Source organism: Salmo salar, chromosome 09 (assembly GCF_965601325.2).
Source record: "Salmo salar chromosome 09, fSalSal1, whole genome shotgun sequence".
In the NCBI taxonomy this organism is placed as follows: domain Eukaryota; kingdom Metazoa; phylum Chordata; class Actinopteri; order Salmoniformes; family Salmonidae; genus Salmo; species Salmo salar.
Genome location: NC_138299.1, coordinates 72,200,133 through 72,228,101, shown reverse-complemented (window position 1 = coordinate 72,228,101; position 27,969 = coordinate 72,200,133). Strand labels below are relative to the sequence as shown.

Below are 27,969 nucleotides of genomic sequence, written 5' to 3'. Positions count from 1 at the left end.
TACCGCACGGCAAGCGGTACCGGAGCACCAAGTCTAGGACCAAAAGGCTCCTTAACAGCTTCTACCCTCAAGCCATAAGACTGCTGAACAATTAATCAAATGGCCACCAGACTATTACATTGACCCCCCCCCCCCCCCCCCCCCATTTGTTTTTACACTACTGCTACTCACTGTTTATTATCTATGCATAGTCACTTCCCCACTACCTACATATACAAATTACCTCAACTTACCTGTACCCCCTCACACTGACTCGGTACTGGTACCCCCTGTATATAGCCTCGTTATTGTTATGTTATTGTGTTCCTTTAAAAAAAAAAATACTTTCGTTTATTTGGTAAATATATTCGTAACTCTTCTTGAACTGCACTGTTGGTTAAGGTAAGTAAACATTTCACGGTAAGGTCCACACTTGTATTCGCCGCATGTGACAAATAAAGTTTTATTTGATTTGATTTAACAATAAATCCATTTATAAATAATGCTGTACTTTGGCAGTTTACAGTAAAGAAAACTGAATTACAGTGCAGCTTACAGTACATAAGATAATAAAAACATGGTTAAAAGGAGAAACACAAAAATATAAATAAATGAAAGTGAACATCTACCCCATCTAACGTCTGTTTAAAAGTATTGATAGAATTGGGCTTTTTCTGAGCTGTCAACATTACATTTTTCTTTAAATAAACTTGTCTCAGCAGCATAGCCTGCATATTCGTCCAAAGAGGGTAGAGAACAAAACTCAGACTTCTTGTGTGTGTGTGTGTGTGTGTGTGTGTGTGTGTGTGTGTGTGTGTGTGTGTGTGGTGTGTGTGTGTGTGTGTGTGTGTGTGTGTGTGTGTGTGTGTGTGTGTGTGTGTGTGTGTCTGTTGGCGCATAATATCCCACCAACAGGATATTTGTATCTTGACAAGACAACTCTGCCAGGCTTGTTAATTAAGCAATAACGGGTAAAACACATGATTATATTGTTAGTGCAGGTTTTCAGTGAATTTATGTCAATCACAAAGCTCATTTGCTATTAGTTGGACAAAGTAGGCTTCATGAAAAGTGCAATACTGTTAATATAACTTATATTAACAGTATTTCTCTTTTCATGTAGCCTACTTTTGTCCAACTAGCCTAACTACTGACCAGGCAACATTATGTACTAAATGTTCAAATCCTGTTGCTGCAGGATTCTTTTGTTACGACTGGTCAAATTAAGATCCTACCTCTGTATAACAAACAATATAATTAAATAAATGCACAATTGATAGTTTCCATATTCAGTTTATGTTACAACCCTGATTCAGATTGACTGGTATTTACTAAATATCTATTTTAAATACCATAGAAATACAAGCTGACACAGGGCTGTAGAATAAGCCGTTACCTGATAAATAAATGTCTAATCTGTTCTATGAGGTGCAGTCGAGATTTAGACTGTTAAGAATCTTCATCCAGTGAGGAAGACGACCCATCTTCCACCTCAGACTGTTCCAGGGGTCGAGGTCGACATGGCACGGAGACGGACACGGGCCGGAGTCAGGCACAGCCTGGGATGCGAGATGGAAGAAGGTGTGAGAGAGAACCTTCAACCCAGATGCACACACACACAAGCGCGCACGCACACACACACACACACGCACGCACACACACACACACACACACACACACACACACACACACACACACACACACACACACACACACACACACATACACTCACCGCTATTTTCAAAGACTGTCTCAATGATTGGGCATGCTTGCGGACAACTTCAGGCATGTTGTGGTGATTACAATCTATTTGCTCTAGTAGGCACCATGTCTGTAGGCAAAAATATAATCAAATGACAGTATTAATATCCATGTTTGGCTGGCTATAGGCTGTGTTGTAATGTGTTGAGTTCTATAGAGTTATACGTCACCCACCTCTCTTCTTTTTCCAGATTGTTCCTGGGGCAATATCAAGTTCGTCTGTTGGACATATTACATGAAATTATCAACTTTAAAATTCACGTCACACTCGTACACGCCTTCACAGATACAAACAGAATAGAACAGTGCACATATGAAATTTACAGCCATTAAACATCTGTGTGAATTTCTGCCATTTCTTTTGCCAACATCAATCTGTTAAATGACGATAAAATGTTTTCATTTACCTAGTTACTACCATGTCAGATATAGAGTTGAAATGCATTACATTTTGAGTTTGCATCCCAATATTACACTTCATGTACATCACAGATGACTGAAATATAACAACATTTTTGACATAGAAAAACTGTATTTTTGTTGTTTTGAAAAATATATATATATTAATTATGAAATTCTGAAAAATAGTAAGTATATTCCATACGAGGCCAAAGAAGGCACTTTTGGTCATTGACTGCAGAAAAGGGCTACGTGATAACGGGTAAAGACATCTCTACCCTCTTTCGATCCAATATGGCAATATGCTAATATGAAGGCTGCTGAGACAAGTTTACTACTTTTTCAATCATGGTGACAGCGCTTCAAACAGGCACCAAAAAGTCCATGCCGGAGGAGAGTGCAGGCCAGACCGTGCTATTCCCCATAAAAAAATTATTCATTCTTCACCATTTTTTTCTTCAGGAAATATACATTTTATATTTCAATTAGTAAGACAACTAAACACAATTTCCTGAAATAATTGTAGCCGATTAGTCACTGTAACTGCAGGCTACCCTTCATCCAATGAACTAAATAAGGCCTAACAATAACAAAACATGCAGGCTATTTGAATAGCTCCTGGATCTGCGGTTAAAGGCAACAATATCTCAAGCTGTCTTACCTCCAAAGGTGAGAGGTCAGCGTTCTCCTTCTGCATGAGGTTGACCTCATCACTCAGCCGTTCCACCAGCAATTCCTTTTCATTCTGAGCATGTTCTGCCGATTTGAGGCTGCACAGAACTGGGGCTGCACAGATCCCTCGCAAACACACCAACACACACACACACACCACCAGCTCCAAACCCGCCACTGAGAGAGATAGATAGATAGATAAATAGAGAGAGAGAAAGAGAGAGAAAGAGAAAAAGAAAGAGAAGGAAGGAGAGAGAGAGAGAGAGAGAGAGAGAGAGAGAGAGAGAGAGAGAGAGAGAAAAGGAAGGAAGGAAGGAAGGAAGGAAGGAAGGAAGGAAGGAAGGAAGGAAGGAAGGAAGGAAGGAAGGAAGGAAGGAAGGAAGGAAGGAAGGAAGGAAGGAAGGAAGGAAGGAAGGAAGGAAGGAAGGAAGGAAGGAAGGAAGGAAGGAAGGAAGGAGACAATGAGGAAGAAGGGAAATTAGTTCAATAAATGTTTTCCCCACCATTATGTACATGATGCTATCTACATGGTTGTATGTTACACTAAACAGATGATAAAAGACGTTCAGCCAAGCAGAACCCTTAAACCTCCCCAACCAAAGCAATGATATACTTACTTTGCTCTGTGAAGTTGTTAGCCTTCAGGCTACTCTGTCTCTGTACTGCAGGTAGAAGTAGCCACCTGATTTACTCTATGAAATAAGAGAAGCGTCTTTCTTTGTCGCAGGCAGTGGCGCTCAGATAGCTAAGGGGTGCTTGCAATCAATGGTCTTCATTTAAGGCCAGGGGGATCCTTTATATGAGGGGTTGAAACATAGAAATGGGATGTGAGTAATGTACTGAAGGAGAGGGGCTGGATGGTGAACAGAGTCAGAGTTCCATAGTATGATGTTGTGAAAGACATCCATGCCTCCATGACGGAAATGAGATGGGGTTTTCCTAACATCTGCCTGGACGTTAAATGAAGGAACATCCCAGTTGTTCGTGTTTTTGCCGTCATCCATCAAGTCCTTACCTGTCATATGACACTGACTAATCTTTCAGAGGGAAGGTTTTAATTAGTGTGGTTATCCGTCGCTTGTTAAGACTGGGACAACCATTACTATTATAATGGTTTTCCATGGAATGAACATCATTGACAAATGTTAATGAAATCGTTATTATAACAATACATCATATCCTCTTACTCACACTACTGGTTCATTCTTACTGGTTCCTCACAAACAGATAGGCTATTCGTCAGCTGTAGAACACAGCTGTAGAACAATCAGTTACTATAGTGCACACTATAACACCCATTACAGTGTGCACTATAGTAATTTTTTGGGGGGAAATCGATTACCTAAAAAAAAAAAAAATTGTTAAACTCTTAAACTTAAAAAGTAAGGTCACACTTAATTATTTTGAATTACTTGTACTTAACCTAATGGTTTTATGCAAACATATTTTTTTTAACTGTACTTCACTTAAAAATATTGTTTAAATAATTTAATACATTTAATTGCTGCATATTTAATTGCTATGCTTTATCTGTACTCAACTTCAGTAGTGCAATAGTCGTACCAACTCAAAATATTAATTTCAATGAAACTCAAATTCTTACTCAAACCATTTTTGGAAACAGATTACCTCGATTTAGTTAGATACTATTAACTCAAATCTTACCAAACCATACTATATTCTTAGTACACACAACTCAGTCAGTCAATTTCCAGGCATTCAAGTCATCTTTATTCTAAGGCTTGAATAATATAAAAACAATAACATAGATTGCTATAAACATACTGTACAAAATAAAATTTGGAATCAAATAAAGTCAACAATTTAAAATGTTCTTGACAACTCAAACCAGACTTTAATATTCCTATGCCTGTGTATTCAACATTACAAAATGCCTTCCCCCAACACAATAACCAACTGTGACACTAACCAGGTTTCCATCTAACCTTTTTATACGAGTAAAGACAAGGTGGGATATTTTTGTCTCTGTAAAATTAATTATTTTAGAAATGTCAGTGGAAACGCTTTTATGAATAACGACACAAGGCGAGACCCAGATGCAGACACAGGAGGCAGATGGTTTGAGCTCTGATATTTATTATAGTCCAAGGGATAGACAAAAGGCAGGTCGAGACAGGCAAGAGTTCATAGCCAGGGCAGAGTCCAAAACATTACAGGGCGGCAGGCAGGCAGAGTGGTCAGGCAGGCGGGCTCAGATTCAGGACAGGCAAGGGTCAAAAACAGGAGCTGAGAGAAAAATGCTGGTTGACTTGGCAAACAAGACAAACTGGCACAGACAGACAGAAAACACAGGTATAAATACACAAGGGATACTGGGGAAGGTGGAGACAAGCACAAGGACAGGTGAAACAGATCAGGGTTTTAGACCCCATCATAGCACTGAGACTGCACTTGTGAAGGTGGTAAATGACCTTTTAATGACGTCAGACCAAGGCTCTGCATCTGTCCTCGTGCTCCTAGATCTTAGTGCTGCTTTTGATACCATCGATCACCACATTCTTTTTTAGAGAGATTGGAAACCCAAATTGGTCTACATGGACAAGTTCTGGCCTGGTTTAGATCTTATCTGTCGGAAAGATATCAGTTTGTCTCTGTGAATGGTTTGTCCTCTGACAAATCAATTGTTAATTTCGGTGTTCCTCAAGGTTCCGTTTTAGGACCACTATTGTTTTCACTATATATTTTACCTCTTGGGGATGTCATTCGAAAACATAATGTTAAATTTCACTGCTATGCGGACGACACACAGCTGTACATTTCAATGAAACATGGTGAAGCCCCAAAATTGCCCTCGCTAGAAGCCTGTGTTTCAGACATAAAGAAGTGGATGGCTGCAAACTTTCTACTTTTAAACTCGGACAAAACAGAGATGCTTGTTCTAGGTCCCAGGAAACAAAGAGATCTTCTGTTGAATCTGACAATTAATCTGGATGGTTGTACAGTCGTCTCAAATAAAACTGTGAAGGACCTCGGCGTTACTCTGGACCCTCTATCTCTCCATTTAAGAACATATCAAGACTGTTTCAAGGACAGCTTTTTTCCATCTACGTAACATTGCAAAAATAAGAAACTTTCTGTCCAAAAATGATGCAGAAAAATTAATCCATGCTTTTGTTACTTCTAGGCTGGACTACTGCAATGCTCTACTTTCCGGCTACCCGGATAAAGCACTAAACAAACTTCAGTTAGTGCTAAAACTGCTAGAATCCTGACTAGAACCCAAAAATTTGATCATATTACTCCAGTGCTAGCCTCCCTACACTGGCTTCCTGTTAAGGCAAGGGCTGATTTCAAGGTTTTACTGCTAACCTACAAAGCATTACATGGGCTTGCTCCTACCTATCTTTCCGATTTGGTCCTGCCGTACATACCTACACGTACGCTACGGTCACAAGACGCAGGCCTCCTAATTGTCCCTAGAATTTCTAAGCAAACGGCTGGAGGTAGGGCTTTCTCCTATAGAGCTCCATTTTTATGGAATGGTCTGCCTACCCATGTGAGAGACCTCTTTGGGCTAGGTGGGACGCTTGCGTCCCACCTACTCAACAGCCAGTGTAATCCCATGGCGCGATATTCAAATACCTTAGAAATGCTATTACTTCAATTTCTCAAACATATGACTATTTTACACGATTTTAAAGACAAGACTCTCGTTAATCTAACCACACTGTCCGATTTCAAAAAGGCTTTACAACGAAAGCAAAACATTAGATTATGTCAGCAGAGTACCCAGCCAGAAATAATCAGACACCCATTTTTCAAGCTAGCATATAATGTCACATAAACCCAAACCACAGCTAAATGCAGCACTAACCTTTGATGATCTTCATCAGATGACACCCCTAGGACATTATGTTATACAATACATGCATGTTTTGTTCAATCAAGTTCATATTTATATCAAAAACCAGCTTTTTACATTAGCATGTGACTAGCATGTGACTAGCATTCCCACCGAACACTTCCGGTGAATTTACTAAATTACTCACGATAAACGTTCACAAAAAACATAACAATTATTTTAAGATTTATAGATACAGAACCCCTCTATGCACTCGCTATGTCCGATTTTAAAATAGCTTTTCGGTGAAAGCACATTTTGCAATATTCTCAGTAGATAGCCCGGCATCACAGGGCTAGCTATTTAGACACCCAGCTAGTTTAGATCTCACCAAAGTCAGATTTACTATAAGAAAAATGTTATTACCTTTGCTGTTCTTCATCAGAATGCACTCCCAGGACTTCTACTTCAATAACAAATGTTGGTTTTGTCCCAAATAATCCATAGTTATATCCAAATAGCGGCGTTTTGTTCGTGCGTTCAAGACACTATCCGAATGGTAAAGAAGGGTGACGAGCACGACGCATTTCGTGACAAAAAAATTCAAAATATTCCATTACCGTACTTCGAAGCATGTCAACCGCTGTTTAAAATCAATTTTTATGCCATTTTTCTCCTAAAAAAGCGATAATATTCCGACCGGGAATCTGCGTTTAGGTAAAAAGACGAAAGAAAATAAAGCATGGGGTCGACTCGTGCACGCGCCTAAGCCCATTGTCCTCTGATCGGCCACTTACCAAAGGTGATAATGTGTTTCAGCCTGGGGCTGCCTCGATATCATTCAGCTTTTTCCCGGGTTCTGAGAGCCTATGGGAGCCGTAGGAAGTGTCACGTTACAGCAAAGATCCTCAGTCTTCAATAAAAAGAGCCAAGATGAACAAGAACTTGTCAGACAGGTCACTTCCTGTATGAAATCTTCTCAGGTTTTTGCCTGCCATATGAGTTCTGTTATACTCACAGACACCATTCAAACAGTTTTAGAAACTTTAGGGTGTTTTCTATCCAAAGCCAATAATTATATGCACATTCTAGTTACTGGGCAGGAGTAGTAACCAGATTAAATCGGGTACGTTTTTTATCCGGCCGTGTAAATACTGCCCCCTATCCCCAACAGGTTAAGGCAAGGGCTGATCAAGGTTTTACTGCTAACCTACAAAGCATTGCATGGGCTTGCTCCTACCTATCTTTCCGACTTGGTCCTGCCGTACATACCTACACGTACGCTACGGTCACAAGACGCAGGCCTCCTAATTGTCCCTAGAATTTCTAAGCAAACGGCTGGAGGTAGGGCTTTTTCCTATAGAGCTCCATTTTTATGGAATGGTCTGCCTACCCATGTGAGAGACGCAGACTCAGTCTCAACATTTAAGTCTTTACTGAAGACTTATCTCTTCAGTAGGTCCTATGATTAAGTATAGTCTGGCCCAGGAGTGTGAAGGTGAACGGAAAGGCTGGAGCAACGAACCGCCCTTGCTGTCTCTGCCTTGCCGGTTCCCAATCAATCAAACCAAATATCAACATAAATATCAACATAATATATTCACTTAACATGAACACCTAGTGGCTGTCTAGCTCAGTGTAAAATCAGCTCCTCAGATTGATGTTCGTTATTCGGTGGAACTCTGCACACACCTGCAAAAAAATAACAACAAACCACAAACAAAAGCCACATTGAACACAATGTTGACTGACAGAAAGATCTTCCAAAGGGGAAGAGGGTTAAAGGGAGCGAGAGGGAGACAGAGACAAAATAAGAGAAAGAGAGAGAGATATTAGCTGTTTTACCTGAGAGTCCAGGTGAAGGGCTGGCCAGTTCTCGAGGAACCCTTTCCCTGGCGGTCCATCATTGACGATCTCATTTTGTCGAAAGGGGAAAAGTCGTCTGCGTCAGGAAGCATGGCAGGAAGTTTACCTCAGCTCACCTGGGTCTCTTGATGTTTGAGCGGGGTGACTATCTCTCTGGGTTGTTTCTGCTCCTCTTCCCTGCATTCACAGAGACCTCAGGAATTCCAGCTCTGCTCAACTTGTTCCGATATTACCCCATCTTGAACTTCAGACTAGTCATCCATGCATACATTCCAGACTGACTCCCTGCTTCTTTAAGACATCGGCAGCCTTGCCTATTTCTCCCCCACTTGGATAGACCTTGAAGCTTTAGGTATGTTTTCAAGAACGTCACGCTTCTGGGCTGGGGATGCACCGATATTACATTTTTGGCCGATACCGATAACCAATATTTTCCTTGACAAAAAAATCTGATACCAATAACCGATATTTAAAATGTTTAGCGGCCTTTTAAGCATTCTAGTACAGTTAAATAGTTGAAACACACACACACACACACACACACACACACACACACACACACACACACACACACACACACACACACACACACACACACACACACACACACACACACACACACACACACACACACACACACACACACACACACACACACACACACCTGACCAAAAAGTTACTTTGTTGGCATTTACGTATGTCCCCATTACCAGTAAAACAATCAAAACCTATTTCTTTCACTTACTTGCTATGCTGTTTCGTTGTTCATTTGTTCAGTCATTTCATTCTCAACCAGGATTTCATTATACATGTCAAGCAGTGAAGTTTCAACTCTGTCTGTCCATGGCCTCTTCTGTCGTGGGTCCTCTTCGTCGGTGCGCACTGTCACTGTGTCCATTTCCATCTTGTCCAGCTGTGTCTGTAACATTTCACGTAAACCCTGTTTCTTGTCTGCATCGAAGTAGGGGTCCTTGTACCTAGCATCGAGCATGGTGGCGACACAGTAAAGAAGCTCAGAGAGAATGCCACCGAATCGCTTGTTCACAGCCTTTAGTAGAGTACTTTTACAAGTTTTAACCCCATGGTCTGTGTTGGCAGTTTTGTTGAGCAGGCGTTTCAATGCCATGACAGAGGATATCACGTCTGCTGCAGACGCAGTTGATGAGCTTATCTCTCAAGTCAGTTGTTTGAATGGAGCTAGGAGTGTGTTCATGTTTCCAAGTTTCAAACATGTTCTCAAATGCCATTGAAATGGCAGCAGGGGTATGAGAACCAGCACATTCTTGAGCATAGAATACGGTTTTCCTCAGTATGAAATCCTCGTCGACCCACTGTGCTGTTAGACTCAGCATGCTCATGGGGCTGACATCGCTGGTCCAAATGCCAATCGTGAAGCTAATAGCAGTGACGCCCATTGCAAGTAGCTCATGGATGTGCATTTCAACAATACTGTGTAACTCCGGTAGGGCAACATCTGAAAAATAGCACCTACTTGGTTGTGTGTACCGGGACTCGAGGTGCTCGACCAGTCGGCGAAAGCCAACATCATCCACGATAGAGAATGGTTGTTTGTCAAGGGCAATTCTATTATGTTGCTGTTATTGGATTTCGCCTTTGAGTTGTCTCACTGAAATGTTCTTATTCTTTCAAATGACTGCTCGGCTTGAACTTGTTTAGTTGTTGGAAGTGTGTGATTAGTTTTTTTGTTCTAAGTTGTCGTTGAACGTCTGGGGGTGATGCACTTTCAAATGAGTAATTAGGTTAGTGGTATTGAAAGGTTTCACTTTCTCCCCTCCTTGGGAAATAATAGCAGCTCAAACATTGCATATGGCCTTTTTGTTATCTTCCTTTGAAACTTCAAAATAGATCCACACAGCAGACATTGTGGGCTAGGTTAGGAATGCTGTGTTGCACGTGTAGCGCTATATTTTTCATTGCGTCCTCTACCTACGTTATATAGGTATGCATGTCAGCTTTGACATCGGTTTTGCACATCGGCGTTAAACTAGACATTGGGCCGATGCCGATCTTGGCATTATTAGCTAATATCGGACGATTCGGACGATAAGCACATTTTTTATACATTTTTTAACACTCTATATTTTTGGTTAAGGGGTTGTAAGTTAGCATTTCACGGTATTCGGTGCATGTGACAAATGCAATTTGATTTGGTTTGAACTTGTGATCAGACCAGCTCAGTTCATAGACTAAAAGTTTCAGATATAGTTGTTGCAATACCATTTCTGGCCTACAGGCGTCAACCATGTCTCAGGGACTGGTGCCCCATACCCTGTGCTCTGAAGGATAGGGGGGCCATTTAATTGAGAGGGTACCCAAAGAAAATGTTGGCACTGGCAGAGGGCACAGATAGAGAACGTGCATTTATAGGGTTTCTGTCCTGTATATATGAAACTTAATGTCACCAATTCTAATAGGTATAATGGAGGAAAATGGAGTTTATCTTCTTTTCATGTTTTTATGTGAAAAGGTGAAAATCTTCTTCCTCACTCTCACGTTTTTATCATTGTCACTTTCCAGGAGGCTACAGGTAGCCTACACCCAGTCGTCCGCACTGGCAGAGAAAGCCACGACAAAGACAAAGGAGCGCAAATAGGCTACCCATAGTGGGGAGTGGGCGGATTACTAGGAAGTCAAATTACAATGAGTGAAGTCAAATTCGGAGAGAAAGGAGAGTCAACGAAAAAAAAAAACGTTTACATTATGCCGTGTCAGTGAAGACTCGTAAGAAGACGGTGTAGTTTTAATATAAGAGACCAGTGTTTTGTTTTAGGGGGGGAAGAGAAGAAATAGAAGAACGTGACATTTGAAAAATAGTTTTCTACAGCTAGAAACTTTCTCTCAACGTTCTGTCAACAGACTGTGGTTTCTTTTTTGAGAAAGAAAGACAACTGAAGTAAGTATTTTTTTTATTGGAAACTTAAACATATTTTAGTTGACTTTATATGTAAAAGCGACCGTAAACGCGACAATAAAAGCTAGCACATTGTGCCGAAATGCCACAAGCACCGGCCTCACTTCTCACACACGTGGCACGAGACTTCTAACTTTAGCTATTTCATTACGTTACATTTTGGTTTAGCTGAAGCGTCCAAATAGCGTTTTAGCAATTTCTTCCAGACGTAGATAGCTATATGTGCTTGTTAATTCGTTATTAAAATGACAAAAGTCGATTTGTTATGTTATGATATTTGCTTGTTATCATTGGATGACAATAATGCCTATTAATTATGCCTACTTAGCTAGCTAGCTTGTTAGCTGAGGTAACGTTACTAACCGAGCTACTTTAGTCCACCTTTGGCAAACCGGTCAATGTGAATATTTTGGCATTGAAACTAGCTGGCTAACTACAGCTAGCTAATGTGATGGACATGTGTAAATATAAACTTGGTTATTGAGCCACACATTTTGAACGAATATATATAATATATATATTCGTTCATTAGTACCAGTCAAGTTTGGACACACCTACTCATTCAATGTTTTTTTTCTTTATTTTGTACTATTTTATGCATTGTAGAATAGTAGTGAAGATATCAAAACTATGAAATAACACATGGAATCATATTTATTTATTTATTTTAGATCCATCAAGGTTGCCACCCTTTGCCTTGATGACAGCTTTGCACATTCTTGGCATTCTCTCAACCAGCATCACGAAGAATGCTTTTCCAACAGCCTTGAAAGAGTTCCCACATATGCTGAACACTTGTTGGCTGCGTTTCCTTCACTTTGCGGTCCAACTCATCCCAAACCATCTCAATTGGGTTGAGGTCTGGTGATTGTGGAGGCCAGGTCATCTGATGCAGGTCCATCACTGTCCTTCTTGGTCAAATAGCCCTTACACAGCCTGGAGGTGTGTTTTGGGTCATTGTCCTGTTGAAAAACAAATGATAGTCCCACTAAATGCAAACCAGATGGGATGGCGTATCGCTGCAGAATGTGGTAGCCATGCTGGTTAAGTGTGCCTTGAAATCTAATCACTGACGGTGTCACCAGCAAAAGCATCATCACACCTCCTCCTCTATGCTTCACGGTGGGAACCACACATGCCAAAATTGTTCACCTACTCTGCGTCTCACAAAGACACAGCGGTTGGAACCAAAAATCTCAAATTTGGACTCATCAGAACAAAGGACAGATTTCCACTGGTCTAATGTACATTGCATGTGCTTTTTGGCCCAAGCAAATCTCTTCTTATTGGTGTAATTTAGTAGTGATTTCTTTGTAGCAATTCGACCATGAAGACCTGAATCACACAGTCTCCTCTGAACAGTTGTTGACGTGTCTGTTACTTGAACTCTGTGAAGCATTTATTTGGGCTGCAATCTGAGATGCAGTTAACTCTAATGAACTTATCCTCTGCAGCAGAGGTAACTCTGGGTCTTCCTTTCCTGTAGCGGTCCTCATGAGAGCCAGCTTCATCATAGTGCTTAAAGGTTTTTGCGGCTGCACTTGAAGAAACTTTCAAAGTTCTTAACATTTTCCGCATTGTCTTAAAGTAATGATAGACTGTCATTTCTCTTTGCTTATTTGAGCTGTTCTTGCCATAATATGGACTTGGTCTTTTACCAAATAGGGCAATCTTCTGTATACCACCCCTACCTTGTCACAACACAACTGATTGGCTCAAACGCATTAAGAAGGAAAGAAATAGTACAAATTAACTTTTAACAAGGCACACCTGTTAATTGAAATGCATTCCAGGTGACTACCTCATGAAGCTGGTTGAGAGAATGCCAAGAGTGTGCAAAGCTGTCATCAAGGCAAAGGGTGGCTACTTTGAAGAATCTCAAATATAAAATATATTTTGATTTGTTTAACACCTATTTGTTAAACAAATCAAAGTTTATTTGTCACGTGTGCCGAATACAACAGGCGTAGTAGACCTTACAGTGAAATGCTTACTTACAGGCTCTAACCAACAGTGCAAAAAAGGTATTAGGTGAACAATAGGTAAGTAAAGAAATAAAAACAACAGTAAAAAGACAGTGAAAAATAACTGTAGCGAGGCTATATACAAGCACCAGTAAGTCGGGCTGATTGAGGTAGTATGTACATGTAGATATGGTTAAAGTGACTATACATATATGATAAACAGAGAGTAGCAGCAGCGTAAAAGAGGGGTTGGGGGGGGCACACAATGCAAATAGTCCGGGTAGCCATTTGATTACCTATTCAGGAGTGTTATGGCTTGGGGGTAAAAACTGTTGAAGCCTTTTTGTCCTACACTTGGCACTCCGGTACCGCTTGCCATGCGATAGTAGAGAGAACAGTCTATGGCTGGGGTCTTTGACAATTTTTAGGGCCTTCCTCTGACACTGCCTGGTGTAGAGGTCTTGGATGGCAGGCAGGGCTACCCTCTGTAGTGCCTTGCGGTTGGAGGCCGAGCAATTGCCGTACCAGGCAGTGATGCAACCAGTCAGGATGCTCTCGATGTTGCAGCTGTAGAACCTTTTGAGGATCTCAGGACCCATGCCAAATCTTTTTAGTTTCCTGAGGGGGAATAGGCTTTGTCGTGCTCTCTTCACGACTGTCTTGGTGTGTTTGGACCATTCTAGTTTGTTGGTGATGTGGACACCAAGGAACTTGAAGCTCTCAACCTGCTCCACTACAGCCCCGTCGATGAGAATGGGGGCGTGCTCGGTCCTCCTTTTCCTGTTGTCCACAATCATCTCCTTAGTCTTGGTTACGTTGAGGGATAGGTTGTTATTCTGGCACCACCCGGCCAGGTCTCTGACCACCTCCCTATAGGCTGTCTCATCATTGTCGGTAATCAGGCCTACCACTGTTGTGTCGTCAGCAAACTTAATGATGGTGTTGGAGTCGTGTCTGGCCATGCAGTCGTGGGTGAACAGAGAGTACAGGAGGAAATGTGTTATTTCATGTGTTATTTCATAGTTTTGATGTCTTCACTATTATTCTACAATGTAGAAAATAATACAAATAAAAACCATTGAGTGAGTAGGTATTAGAGGTCGACCGATTATGATTTTTCAACACCGATACCGATTATTGGAGGACCAAAAAAGGCCAATACCGATTAATCAGCCGGTTTTGTTTTTTTATTATATATATATTTTTTTTTTTACTTTTTTAAAATGATTTTATTTATTTAAAAAATATATATATATAGTTTTTGGGGATTCTTTTTGTTGTTGTAATAATGACAATTACAACAATACTGAATGAACACTTATTTTAACTTAATATAATACATAAGTAAAATCAATTTAGCCTCAAATAAACAATGAAACATGTTCAATTTGGTTTAAATAATGCAAAACAAAGTGTTGAAGAAGAAAGTAAAAGTGCAATATGTGCCATGTAAGAAAGCTAACGTTTAAGTGCCTTGCTCAGAACATGGGAACATATGACAGCTGGTGGTTCCTTTCAACATGAGTCTTCAATATTGCCAGGTAAGAAGTTTTAGGCTGTAGTTATTATCGGAATTATAGGACTATTTCTCTCTATACGATTTGTATTTCATATACCTTTGACTATTGGATGTTCTTATAGGCACTTTAGTATTGCCAGTGTAACAGTATAGCTTCCGTCCCTCTCCTCGCTCCTACCTGGGCTCGAACCAGGAACACATCGACAACAGCCACCCTCGAAGCAGCGTTACCCATGTAGCGCAAGGGGAACAACTACTCCAAGTCTCAGAGCGAGTGACGTTTGAAATGCTATTAGCACGCACCCGCCAACTAGCTTGCCATTTCACATCGGTTACACCAGCCTAATCTTGGGAGTTGACAGGCTTGAAGTCATAAACAGCGCAATGCATTGTGAAGAGCTGCTGGGAAAACGCACGAAAGTGCTGTTGGAATGAATGCTTACGAGCCTGCTAGTGCCTACCACCGCTCAGTCAGACTGCTTTATCAAATCATAGACTTAATTATAATACACTGCTCAAAAAAATAAAGGGAACACTAAAATAACACATCCTAGATCTGAATGAATGAAATAATCTTATTAAATACTTTTTTCTTTACATAGTTGAATGTGCTGACAACAAAATCACACAAAAATAATCAATGGAAATCCAATTTATCAACCCATGGAGGTCTGGATTTGGAGTCACACTCAAAATTAAAGTGGAAAACCACACTACAGGCTGATCCAACTTTGATGTAATGTCCTTAAAACAAGTCAAAATGAGGGTCAGTAGTGTGTGTGGCCTCCACGTGCCTGTATGACCTCCCTACAACGCCTGGGCATGCTCCTGATGAGGTGGCGGATGGTCTCCTGAGGGATCTCCTCCCAGACCTGGACTAAAGCATCCGCCAACTCCTGGACAGTCTGTGGTGCAACGTGGCATTGGTGGATGGAGCGAGACATGATGTCCCAGATGTGCTCAATTGGATTCAGGTCTGGGGAACGGGCCGGGCCAGTCCATAGCATCAATGCCTTCCTCTTGCAGGAACTGCTGACACACTCCAGCCACATGAGGTCTAGCATTGTCTTGCATTAGGAGGAACCCAGGGCCAACCGCACCAGCATATGGTCTCACAAGGGGTCTGAGGATCTCATCTCGGTACCTAATGGCAGTCAGGCTACCTCTGGCGAGCACATGGAGGGCTGTGCGACCCCCCCCCCCCCCCCCCAAAGAAATGCCACCCCACACCATGACTGACCCACCGCCAAACCGGTAATGCTGGAGGATGTTGCAGGCAGCAGAACGTTCTCCACGGCGTCTCCAGACTGTCACGTCTGTCACATGTGCTCAGTGTGAACCTGCTTTCATCTGTGAAGAGCACAGGGCGCCAGTGGCGAATTTGCCAATCTTGGTGTTCTCTGGCAAATGCCAAACGTCCTGCACGGTGTTGGGCTGTAAGCACAACCCCCACCTGTGGACGACGGGCCCTCATACCACCCTGATGGAGTCTGTTTCTGACCGTTTGAGCAGACACATGCACATTTGTGGCCTGCTGGAGGTCATTTTGCAGGTCTCTGGCAGTGCTCCTCCTGCTCCTCCTTGCACAAAGGCGGAGGTAGCGGTCCTGCTGCTGGGTTGTTGCCCTCCTACGGCCTCCTCCACGTCTCCTGATGTACTGGCCTGTCTCCTGGTAGTGCCTCCATGCTCTGGACACTACGCTGAGAGACACAGCAAACCTTCTTGCCACAGCTCGCATTGATGTGCCATCCTGGATGAGCTGCACTACCTGAGCCACTTGTGTGGGTTGTAGACTCCGTCTCATGCTACCACTAGAGTGAAAGCACCGTCAGCATTCAAAAGTGACCAAAACATCAGCCAGGAAGCATAGGAACTGAAAAGTGGTCTGTGGTCCCCACCTGCAGAACCACTCCTTTGTTTGAGGGTGTCTTGATAATTGCCTATAATTTCCACCTGTTGTCTATTCCATTTGCACAACAGCATGTGAAATGTATTGTCAATCAGTGTTGCTTCCTAAGTGGACAGTTTGATTTCACAGAAGTGTGATTGACTTGGAGTTACATTGTGTTGTTTAAGTGTTCCCTTTATTTTTTTGAGCAGTATATAATAAACACACAGAAATACTAGCCTTAGGTCATTAATATGGTCGAATCCGGAAACTATCATCTCGAAAACAAAACGTTTTTTCTTTCAGTGAAATACGGAACCGGTCCGTATTTTATCTAACGGGTGGCATCCCTAAGTCTAAGTATTCCTGTTACATTGCACAGCCTTCAATGGTATGTCATAATTACGTAAAATTCTGGCAAATTAGTTCGCAACGAGCCAGGCAATGAATGCAAGAGCAGTGACACAATTTCATGTTAGCAGGCAATATTAACTAAATATGCAGGTTTAAAAATATATACTTGTGTATTGATCTGAAAGAAAGGCATTGATGTTTATGGTTAGGTACATTGGTGCAACGACAGTGCTTTTTCGAAAATGCGCTTGTTAAATCATCACCCGTTTGTCGAAGTAAGCTGTGATTCGATGAGAAATTAACAGGCACCGCATAAACTAGTAATATCATCAACCATGTGTAGTTAACTAGTGATTATGTTAAGAGTGATAGTTTTTTATAAGATAAGTTTAATGCTAGCTAGCAACTTACCTTGGCTTCTTGCTGCCCTCGAGTAACAGGTAGTCAACCTGCCATACAGGCTCCTCGTGGAGTGCAATGTAAGGCAGGTGGTTAGAGCGTTGGACTAGTAACCAGAAGGTTGCAAAAACAATCCCCGAATCCCCCCTGACCAAGGCAGTTAATCCCTGTTCCTAGGCCGTCGTTGAAAATAAGAATGTGTTCTTAATCTGACTTGCCTAGTTAAATAAAGGTGTAATTATTATTATTTTTTAAATCGGAAAATCGGTGGCCAAAAATACCGATTACCGATTGTTATGAAAACTTGAAATCGGCCCTAATTAATCGGGCATTCCGATTAATCGGTCGACCTCTAGTAGGTATGTCCAAACCTTTGACTGGTAGTGTATGTATGTGTGTGTGTGTGTGTGTGTGTGTGTGTGTGTGTGTGTGATGTATGTATAGTAGTTGTGTCCTGAATTTGAGGACATGAGGTCAGCAAGAATGAACTTCACTTCCTTCCTAACATAGCAAAGACTCAAGAAGACCCACTACCACCCCACAGAGTTGGTAACCAGAGACAAGTTTGAGGTTAGGCCGTAGAGAGACAGCTGTGAGCTAGTCACTGACCACGCACTATTGGCGGGTTTGCGCTTTTTAGACACCGTTGGGAACAGAAGTCCCGTGCTGTGTGTCGTTTATTTAATGAGAACTTGAAAGTAAATTGTTTTCCCTGACGTCTTGTCCTGTTGTCCAGCCCATGAGGTTGGTAAACCCCACTGGTCAAGGTCAGATTCAGAATGATCCCTTGGGGAGAGAGAGAGTGGAGAGAATTCGTTTTAAAAACAGTGTAATAATAACCATGTCATAAGTATTTTTAATAGGCTTCCACACATTTTCAAACCTCTAACCTACACAGCCTTATCCATAGCTGAGTAAATATCAAGTAGAAGTTTGTTACAGCATGATGCATCATTCAGCTGTATCCTAGCTAGGCTAGAGGTGTACAGTAGTCTGCGATACAGGCACTGTAGGAAATAATGTGGGTTTGTGGTCTGCTCTTCCTCCAACGTACACAAACATTACACACTTCGCTGTGATATGATAGGGGTTGACAGGTGTTTGTTAACTGTAAATTACCTTGTTTCTTTGTGCTTCTACTTGTTTGCAAGCCTCTGTAGTGTGCATTCACCTCAGCTCCCAGGACTGTGCTAATGGGCGAGTCGTTCAGTTGGACGTAAACCTATCTTTCCGTCAAGTGTTGGCTTCAGTCTCTCGCTCTGTCAGAGATTTGTTGAATGGTGAATGTTGAGTCATTGAAAAACAAATACAAGGGGATGGAATTTAGATGTTATATTTTTGAGTAGTACACCAAAAAGAACATGTCCACATTTCCTACACTGGTACAGTCACCCTTCTACTCTCCCCTCTTTATTACAAACAACTAATTACCCACTCAAGGCCAAGGGGATGGAAGGAGTGATAACAGCACAAGTAGGGGGGGAAAAGGCAGGAAATCTTGTGAAGTGAGAGAACCCACAAATGCTGACGCTCCAGACACTCAACTAGTCTAAAGAAGGCCAGTTTTATTGCTTCTTTAATCAGCACAACCGTTTTCAGCTGTGCTAACATAATTGCGAAAGGGTTTTCTCGCGATCAATTAGCCTTTTAAAATGATAAACTTGGATTAGCTAACACAACGTGCCATTGGAACACAGCAGTGATGATTGCTGATAATGGGCCTCTATACGCCTATGTAGATATTCCATTTTTATTTTTTCTATTTGCCTTTTCCAGCTACAATAGTCATTTAAAACATTAACAATGTCTACACTGTTTCTTATCAAATTGATATTTTAATGGACTAAAATGTTTTGCTTTTCTTTAAAAAACAAGGACATTTCTAAGTGACCCTGAACTTTTGAACGGTAGTGTACGTTGCTAAGTGCCTGTGAAGATGTTACTCATTGTTGAGAGGGTAAAGAGAGTCGTGTGTGATTGTGTGTCCAGGATGGGGTGTCAGTTACAAGAGAAATCGCCCTCTTCAGATACTTTCTTGGGACAAAGGATTGAGCTGTACTATGCTTAATCACATTACACACAGTCTCACACACACACACATTCTCTATCTCCCCCCGACACACACCACCCATTTTTTTCTTCTTCTCACAGCCATCTCTCAATAAAACACATGCTCTGGGTCTGTTCTTAAGACACACATGCACAGTTTTGTATTGCTATCCTTGTGGGGACCAAATCATTGATTCCCATCCAAAATACTATTTTCCCTAACCCTAAATCTAACCCTTAACCATAACCCTAAAACTATACCTATCCCTAAACTTAATTCTAACCCTAATTGTAAACCAAACCACTAAGCCTAGAATAGCATTTTGCCTCGTGGGGACCGGCAAAATGGCCCTACTTGCCAAATGTTCCTTGTTTTACTGTCCTTGTGAGGACTTCTGGTACCCACAAGGATAGTTAAACAAAAACACATGCACACACTGGACTCCCTCATAAAGTATGTTGAATGGGTTTCCTGTTCACATCTGTCCAACCCCCACTTAGGCAAACTCAAGACCACTGACACAGACGCCCCCCTCTCACTGACTGGATCCTAGCCAGTGTCCACTTGTCAAAGTGACATACTGGCCTATAGCTGGAAATGTGTAGTCAAATACTGTACTGTTGGCTGTAACATCTACATGAATTACTCTCTCTCTCTCTGAGCAGCAATGGCGCCCTCTCTTCTCCAGGCCTATAGGAGGCGCTGGTGGATGGCTATGACGGCGGTGTTGGAGAACCTTCTGTGTTCTGCCGTGCTGCTGGGATGGGGCTCACTCCTCCTCATGCTGAAGGGCGAGGGCTTCTACTCACACCTCTGCTCAGGTAGAACACACACACACACAGAGGAGGAAGACAGTTTCACGCTGTCTCTCATACACACACTATTCCTCAGCATACATTATCAGCATACATTATATGTTATCAAGGATGAGGGGTAACCTCTCCCACTCCCCCCTTTCTCTCCCATAGAGAACGACACGAATGCCCACGTGCTGGCGCTGGGCAACAAGTCCTCCTGGGAGAGTGGTATCTGGGTGAGCTGTGTGGACCAGGAGGAGATGCTCAACCTGGGCTTCACCATCGGCTCCTTCCTCCTCAGCGCTGCCACTCTGCCCCTGGGCATCCTCATGGACAAGTACGGCCCGCGTCCGCTACGCCTCCTCGGCAGGTAATAATAGAACATTAACTAGTGGTGGGCACCAATAGTGATAATTCGGTATGATTTCGAAATTGTTTGATATGGATATGAGCAAGGTATATCTTGATTTCAACTGATTTCAATGGCTGGCACTTTTATAATAGGGCGAAATCGTCCCCGATTACAGTTCCTAGAGCTTCCACTAGATGTCAACAGTCTTTAGAAAGAGTTTCAGGCTGTTTTTTGAAAAAATGAGGGAGAAGTTGTAGTTTTTCTAAGTGGCTCCCATTTTGGCTGTAGTGTTTCCAAGCGGATGGTCGAGAGCGTGCGTTCTTTTTGTTTATCTCCGGTAAAGACAATAACGATTCTCCGTCTTAAATTGTATCGTTTATTTGCGTATTAGGGTACTTAAGGTTTGATTATAAACGTTGATTGACGTGTTTGGATAAGTTTATTGGTAACGTTTGGGATTCATTTTATATGCATTTTGAAGGAGGGAAACCGAGTGGATTATTGACTGAAGCGTGCCAGCTAAACTGAGTTTTTATGGATATAAAGAAGGACTTTATCGAACAAAAGGACCATTTGTAATGTAACTGGGACCTTTTGGAGTGCCAACAGAAGAAGATCTTCAAAGGTAAGGCGTATATTATATCGCTATTTCTGACTTTCGTGTCGCAACTCCCTGGTTGAAAATGATTTGTTATGCATTTGTGTGCTGAGCGCTGTCCTCAGATAATCGCATGATTTGCTTTCGCCATAAAGCCTTTTTGAAATCTGACACGGCGGCTGGATTAACAACAAGTTAAGCTTTATTTTGATGTATTGCACTTGTGATTTCATGAAAGTTAAATGATGATCCGCAAGAAGTTAACCAAACTATTGACCCCGGTCACCTTGCCTTGTTTATAAGCAGCATCTCTCTCTTTCAGTTTTCCTACAAGGCTGCTATCAATCCACGGTTTTTGATTCTGGTTCATTTTGAAAGATACTATCGGTATCATGTCATATCTGCATTTTTTTTTATAAATCCTGTGACTAAGTCTGCGTATTCAGTGACATTATCTCCAGAGGCAACTCGGAACATATTCCAGTCCTCGTGATCAAAACAGTCTTGGAGCGTGAATTCTGATTGGTTGGACCAACGCTGTAAAGACCTGATTACCGGAACTTCCATCTTGAGTCTTTGTTTGTAGTCGGGGAGAAGCAAGATGGAGTCATGGTTGGATTTTCCAAAAGTAGGACTGAAGAGGGCCTTTATACCTGTGTCGAAAATTCATGTAGCAGTGGTCAAGAGTAGAATTTTCGGGAGCACGGTTCTCAAATTACCTTTGTTAAAGTCCCCCGCCACAATGAACGCTGCCTTCAGGAATGCGGTTTCCATTTTGTTCAGGGTCCAATGAAGATCTTTGAGAGCCTTTTTGGTGTCAGTTTGGGGCGGGATGTACACAGCCATGGCGACAATCCCGGTGAACTCTCTCGGCAGATAAAAGGGACAACATTTTATAATCAAGTATTCCAAGTTAGGGAAGCAGAAACTAGCAAGGTCCTGTACATTTCCCCCGTCGCACCATGTGTTATTGGTCATAAAGCAGAGCCCACCAACCTTGCTCTTGCTAGAGAGAGCCTGCTTCCTATCTGCTTGAAAAACTGTAAAACCCGCTGGTTGTATATAATCCGTCTAGATGCCGGAGGAAAGCCAAATCTCAGAGAAACAGAGTATGTTAGCGGATCTGATGTCCCTCTGGAAGGAGATCCTCACTCTGAGTTCGTCAAGTTTGTTCAATGGACAATCAGAACTTTGCAAAGCCATGAAAGTGAAGTCCACAGAGTTGCAATGTAAGAGGGTCTTCACACTTATGAAGCGCCAGGCTGCCCTTCATTACGCACACCTGTCACCATCATTACGCGCATCAGCGCTCATTGGACTCAGCTGGACTCCTTCACGTTGTTGATTGCCCCTCTATCTGTCTGTTCCTCAGTGTTGTTACCCGTGTCAGCATTATTGTCGGAATGTCGTTTTGTTCCCCCCATCCAGACACTTTTCTTGTTTTGTTTGTTTGTTTTCCATTAAATGTTCACTCCCTGTACTTGCTTTTCGTCTCCAGCGTCGGTCCTTACAATACCAATGTAAACTTGCGAACCTGTCATGCCTCGACCGCTGCCTCTGGAAGTAGCGCACGACACTCGCCCGCGAGTTGCCTCCCTCTACACTTTTAGAAAAAAAGCATTCTAAAAAGGATACTCGGCTGTACCCATAGGAGAACCCTTTTTGGTTCCAGATAGAACCGTATTGGGTTCCATGTAGAACCTTTCCCACAGAGTTTTTCCGGAAACTGCAGTAACAGCCTGTTACATTCTGAAATGATTGCCCTAGCTTTAAATCTCGTGTTTGTTTATTTTTTTTGCTTGGCTGAGATCCAGGCAAGAAGCAGCTCCCTAGGGAATTATCAAACTTTTCAGTGAAACGTCAGCATTCAGCTACAGCCAGCATGTTTGTGAGGATGCAGGAATGTTTTTGTATGCTAGCTAACGTTACCTAGCCGTGTAGACTATATTATAATATGAATGACACTGTATGATAACGTTACAGTACTTTTATATTTGAGTAGGAGGGGTAAACATTCATTATTGATATGCCAACGTTACTTGGACATGAAGCATGTTTGTTCGCTAGCTCGCAGGAGTTAGCTGTGTATTGTCAGCTAATTGAATGTGTATGGACAAGAAAATAAACCCTTCTAATTGTCTGCAAATGCTTGTGGATTGTTGCATTAATCACGAGAGTAATATGGTTTGGTTGCATTATTCAATATTGTAATATGTTTCAGAAGAAAAGTTGCTCGGATCGTTAAATAGTTTGTGCTAGTGGCTACTGAAATATTTACGGGCAGTTTGAGCTGAGGAGCGAGAATGTTGCGTTGCCAACCACAATGAAAGGCAAGGATGTGATGATGTGAAAAGTAGAAATCTATTTTGCCACTCCGTTCCTCAGACTCTCCTTCATCTCTCGTAGTGGGAATAGGGCCTTATTCATTCTGTGTGTTTGTCTTTGTGACTGTGTGTGTGTGACAGACGAAAGAGGTGTGTGTGTGAACTCTGTAATGACTGATAGTGGGTGTAGGAGAACACCGGCCTCGTTGGAATCTCTTCCGGGGGACAAAGTAAGAGATGGAGAGCAAATAGAGAGATTTGACTAATAAACCTCATCTCTCTCCTTGGCTTGAAATGGACCATTATTTGTTAATAAATGTATAATAATGTATTCCATATTTTAGATATCCATCTAAAAATGAAACTTTCTTTTTCTGCAGTTTTTGTTTTGGTCTTTCCTGTGCCATAATGTCAATGTCAGCGTACGATCCTCAACGTAAGTGACAGACATTATCCCCAACAACACAAAATACACAGTCACTTGCTGATACCTGTAGACGACACACCTAGTTATTTTTAAACAATGCTTTTTGCTGCTCTCTCTTATCAGGGCTCTCTGCTCTGATCTTTCTGGCCCTCTCCTTCAACGGATTCGGTGGCATTTGCTTGACCTTCACCTCCCTCACGGTGAGACACACACACACACACACACACAGAAAGGAACAATATTTCACTGCGACACTGTTCTCTACACTGATCAAACAAGACAGGCTGAAACCCCGCCCCCTGTCACTTAACAAACAGACAGTTCCTCCACGCTGTGCCTGTTTCTCTCAGAATGCACTCAACAGATTCTTTCAAAACAGAAAACGAAACTGCTTTCCACTTTGCTTCTAAATATGAATCCACATATTTTTTCTATTATAATATTAGTTTGTGTATCTTGCTCTTTTGCAAAATGCGAGTTAGTCTACGGAAGCTAGCATGTGCCTAATGCTAATTGCTTACTAGCTAGCTGCCCTTTAGCTAGGGCAAAGCAAACGTTAGCTCTAACACAGGTTGCTACCTGTGGTGGTGTATATCAGCATGTTTGTGCAATGGCGTGTTCTGAATCATATAGCCTATTCTAAAATCTTTGTCTAAATGTAACATTTATGCATCTATTCAAATGCTATTAGGGTCCTCTGAGAAACACTGACCAGCACTTTGGTTCTTACTCTGTCATAACACCTACCTGGATTTTCTGTGGTTATGCCAAAGAACACCAACCATAGAATAATCATTCTATTAGATGTTAGATGTTTTGCCCATATTGCACTAACAACCTGATAACCCGACCTTCATGCAAACATTTGGTGGCAGAGAAAGGAAAAAGGATATCTTCAGATGTGCATCAGAAGTAGGAATCTTATAGGCCCAATGTAGGCTACATCTAAATCAATAAAAAAAATCTGATGCGCCTACACTTTGTGGTGCTCCTAACTTTTTTAAAGTTAGGAGCATCAGTGCTACCAATAGACCATTTTAATTTATACAACTGGTGGGTGTAATCCTGAATGCTGATTGGTTAAAACCATATTCCAGCCAGTGTCTTTCACAAGTTAACACTGGCTAAATCTATGCCATTAAAATGCCTATTTACTCTGTTCCATCTGACTGCTCAATCCACTGTCTCATCAGCCCAGCCAGGCACTTTATACATTTGATCTCCACTATAAAAAGCATCTAGACATTTAGACTAACATTTCGTTTTCAACAGCAGAGATTTGTATAAACATTGCTGTCTGTTGCAAATGTCAGAGATACATTGTTTCAATATTCAAATTAGATCTCCAGCTGTCCCATTGTAATGAACGTGTGGGGATGAGACCGACAGGCAGCGTGTCTCAGTCAGTTCGAAATCATGAATCAGCTGGCATAATTTGTATGGATATATACAAAGTAATGTCAATTGAAAAAAAGGTACAACGAAACGATGTGCAGCTAGTTTGCAATCTTTCCAGCTTCAATTCGACGTGATTGTGTTAGCTGTGTTGTCTGGCTCATCATGTCTAACATTTTCTATGCCAGGCAAAATCATGCCTCATTAGTTCATTGTCCTGGATGTATCCAAATAAATGTCACTCGAAAACAGCTTATGCGAATGCAGCTACTTTGCTGTTATTCTGGCTGCACTGACGTAACAGTAAGTTAGCCGTAGTTGGCTAGCTAGCAAGCAAGGGATAAGAACGTTACCAGGCAGTATGGCAATGGAACATTTAGAACCAACAACTGAGTCGCATCCATAGAAGCAGAACAAAAAGACTGAACGACTGGGTCGCGTCTCTAGCAACCGGACCAATAGAACCAATAGAACGAATGACCAGCCGGCTTGGGTAGCAACCCTAGATTTGTGTCAGGGCTATATCTTGGTGAAGGATGAAATAATATGAATAAATTAGTCAAAATAACGTTTTTAATGAAAATGTCAATCATTATTTGAATATGTTGGTAGCATATATATATATATTCTCGTCCAAACACTGGTTTCTCCGGCATTATCACTTAATTAGAGCCCTGGTTGTAGGGCCCTATAAAATCAGTTTTATCTTTAGCTAAATTCTATTTTAGTATTTTTCTTATTTTCCTTGTTACTTTAATGTTTTACTCAAAATCACACTAAATAAAATAGAACATCCCATTTTTGTGATTTTATTTTAAGTCCACAACAATGCTTAAACCACATCGGGAGATCCCTTTCGAGGTCTGGAAACAATTTTTTTTTTAAATAGGGGGGGGGGGGGGGGTGGTGTAATTACCCTTTTTAATTCAATTTTGCACTGTTTGGCTAGCTGTGTTTTTTATGTGCTGTACAATAGACAGTGTTGGCTACATATAATGGTAGAGTTTGCACAATTGCCCTGCGATACAAACAATCATAATTCTGTCAGGTAGGGGACTTTGCAGTCAACATTTAATTGGGAAGGTTTTTGGGAAAGACTTCATTCAAATAGCGCATAATGCCTGAATTCCGCATCGCAAAGATTCAACCAAGACTTACATTTTAATCGTTTAGCAGACACTCTTATCCGGAGTGACTTATAGTTACTGCATTCATCTTAAGATAGCTAGGTGGGACAACCACATACAGTGCCTTCAGAAAGTATTCACATTTTGTTGTTACAGCCTGAATTCAAAATGGATTAAATATATATTTTTGTAATTTTTCTACACACAATACACCATAATGACAAAGTGAAAACAACATGTTTTTAGAAATGTTTGCAAATGTACATAAGTATTCACACCCCTTTGCTATGACACTTCAAATTGAGCTCAGGTCTATCCAATTTCCTCTGCTCGTCCTTGAGATGTCGCTACAACTTGATTAGAGTCCACATGTGGCCAATTCAATTGTTTGGACATGATTTAGAAAGAAACACACCTGTCTATATAAGGGCCCAAAGTTGACAGTGCATGTCAGGGCAGAAACTATACCATGAAGTCCAAGGAACTGTCCGTAATCTCCGAGATACATGCCTCATCACAATTCTATCTAGGGAATATATCAGAAATGTAACAAAACCGAACAAAAATATAAAAGCAACATGTAAAGTGTTGGTCCTATTTTTAATTAGCTGAAACAAAAGATCTCAGAAATGTTCCATATGCACAAAAAGCTTATTTCTCTAAAATGTTTACATCCCGGTTAGTGAGCATTTCTCCTTTGCCAAGATAATCTATCCACCTGGACAGGTGCAGCATATCAAGAAGCTGATTAACCTCTTACATCTAGACGTTCCGCTAGTGGAACACCTGCTCCAATATCCAATGATAGGCGTGGCGCGAATGACAAATTCCTCAAAAATACAAAAACTTCAATTTTTCAAACATATGACTATTTTACAGCATTTTAAAGACAAGACTCTCCTTTATCTAACCAAACTGTCCGATTTCATAAAGGCTTTACAGCGAAAGCGAAACATTAGATTATGTCAGCAGAGTACCCAGCCAGAAATAATCAGACACCCATTTTTCAAGCTAGCATATAATGTCACAAAAAACAAAACCACAGCTAAATGCAGCACTAACCTTTGATCTTCATCAGATGACAACCCTAGGACATTGTTATACAATACATGCATGTTTTGTTCAATCAAGTTCATATTTATATCAAAAACCAGCTTTTTACATTAGCATGTGACGTTCAGAACTAGCATTCCCACCGAACACTTACGGTGAATTTACTAAATTACTCACAATAAACGTTCACAAAAAACATAATTATTTTAAGAATTATAGATACAAAACTCCTTTGTGCAATCGAGGTGTCCGATTTTAAAATAGCTTTTCTGTGAAAGCACATTTTGCAATATTCTGAGTACATAGCCCGG

The 27,969-nt window shown here is 41.4% G+C and overlaps 2 protein-coding genes across 3 annotated transcripts in view; one reads left to right on the top strand and one right to left on the bottom strand.

The window, feature by feature from the left end:
* Positions 1–812: 812 nt before the first annotated feature.
* LOC106611675 (uncharacterized) lies at positions 813–9,683 on the bottom strand. 2 transcript variants are annotated; one of them, XR_014378789.1, is made up of 6 exons: positions 9,225–9,683; positions 8,459–8,656; positions 2,801–5,098; positions 1,915–1,959; positions 1,712–1,810; positions 813–1,538 (listed from the first exon to the last, which is right to left on the bottom strand). XR_014378789.1 is itself a non-coding variant. In XM_082955892.1 (6 exons), the coding sequence occupies exons 3-6, from the start codon at positions 2,834–2,836 to the stop codon at positions 1,401–1,403; spliced, it is 318 nt and encodes a 105-aa protein (XP_082812018.1). In that variant the 5' UTR covers positions 2,837–5,098; positions 8,459–8,861; positions 9,225–9,682; the 3' UTR covers positions 813–1,400. The 2 variants fall into 2 exon arrangements, 1 of the variants encoding a protein (XP_082812018.1); XM_082955892.1 differs by having other exon boundaries at positions 8,459–8,861; positions 9,225–9,682.
* A 1,147-nt stretch (positions 9,684–10,830) lies between these two features.
* Positions 10,831–27,969, top strand: part of LOC106611663 (large neutral amino acids transporter small subunit 3) — a 35,688-nt gene continuing 18,549 nt past the window's right edge. Inside the window, exons 1-5 of the mRNA XM_014212110.3 lie at positions 10,831–11,393; positions 20,251–20,406; positions 20,554–20,752; positions 24,037–24,092; positions 24,207–24,283. Of these exons, the coding sequence (XP_014067585.1) occupies positions 20,253–20,406; positions 20,554–20,752; positions 24,037–24,092; positions 24,207–24,283 (486 nt within the window). The 5' untranslated portion in view covers positions 10,831–11,393; positions 20,251–20,252. The remainder of the gene's footprint in view (positions 11,394–20,250; positions 20,407–20,553; positions 20,753–24,036; positions 24,093–24,206; positions 24,284–27,969) is intronic.

Excerpts from the sequence above, each read along its gene's own strand:
- LOC106611675 (XM_082955892.1), bottom strand. The coding sequence starts at position 2,836 with ATGCAGAAGGAGAACGCTGACCTCTCACCTTTGGAG. Across the intron at positions 1,811-1,914 it reads AATCTGGAAAAAGAAGAGAG|ACATGGTGCCTACTAGAGCA; the intron begins GTGGGTGACGTA and ends TTTTGCCTACAG. Across the intron at positions 1,539-1,711 it reads GACAGTCTTTGAAAATAGCG|GCTGTGCCTGACTCCGGCCC; the intron begins GTGAGTGTATGT and ends CTCGCATCCCAG.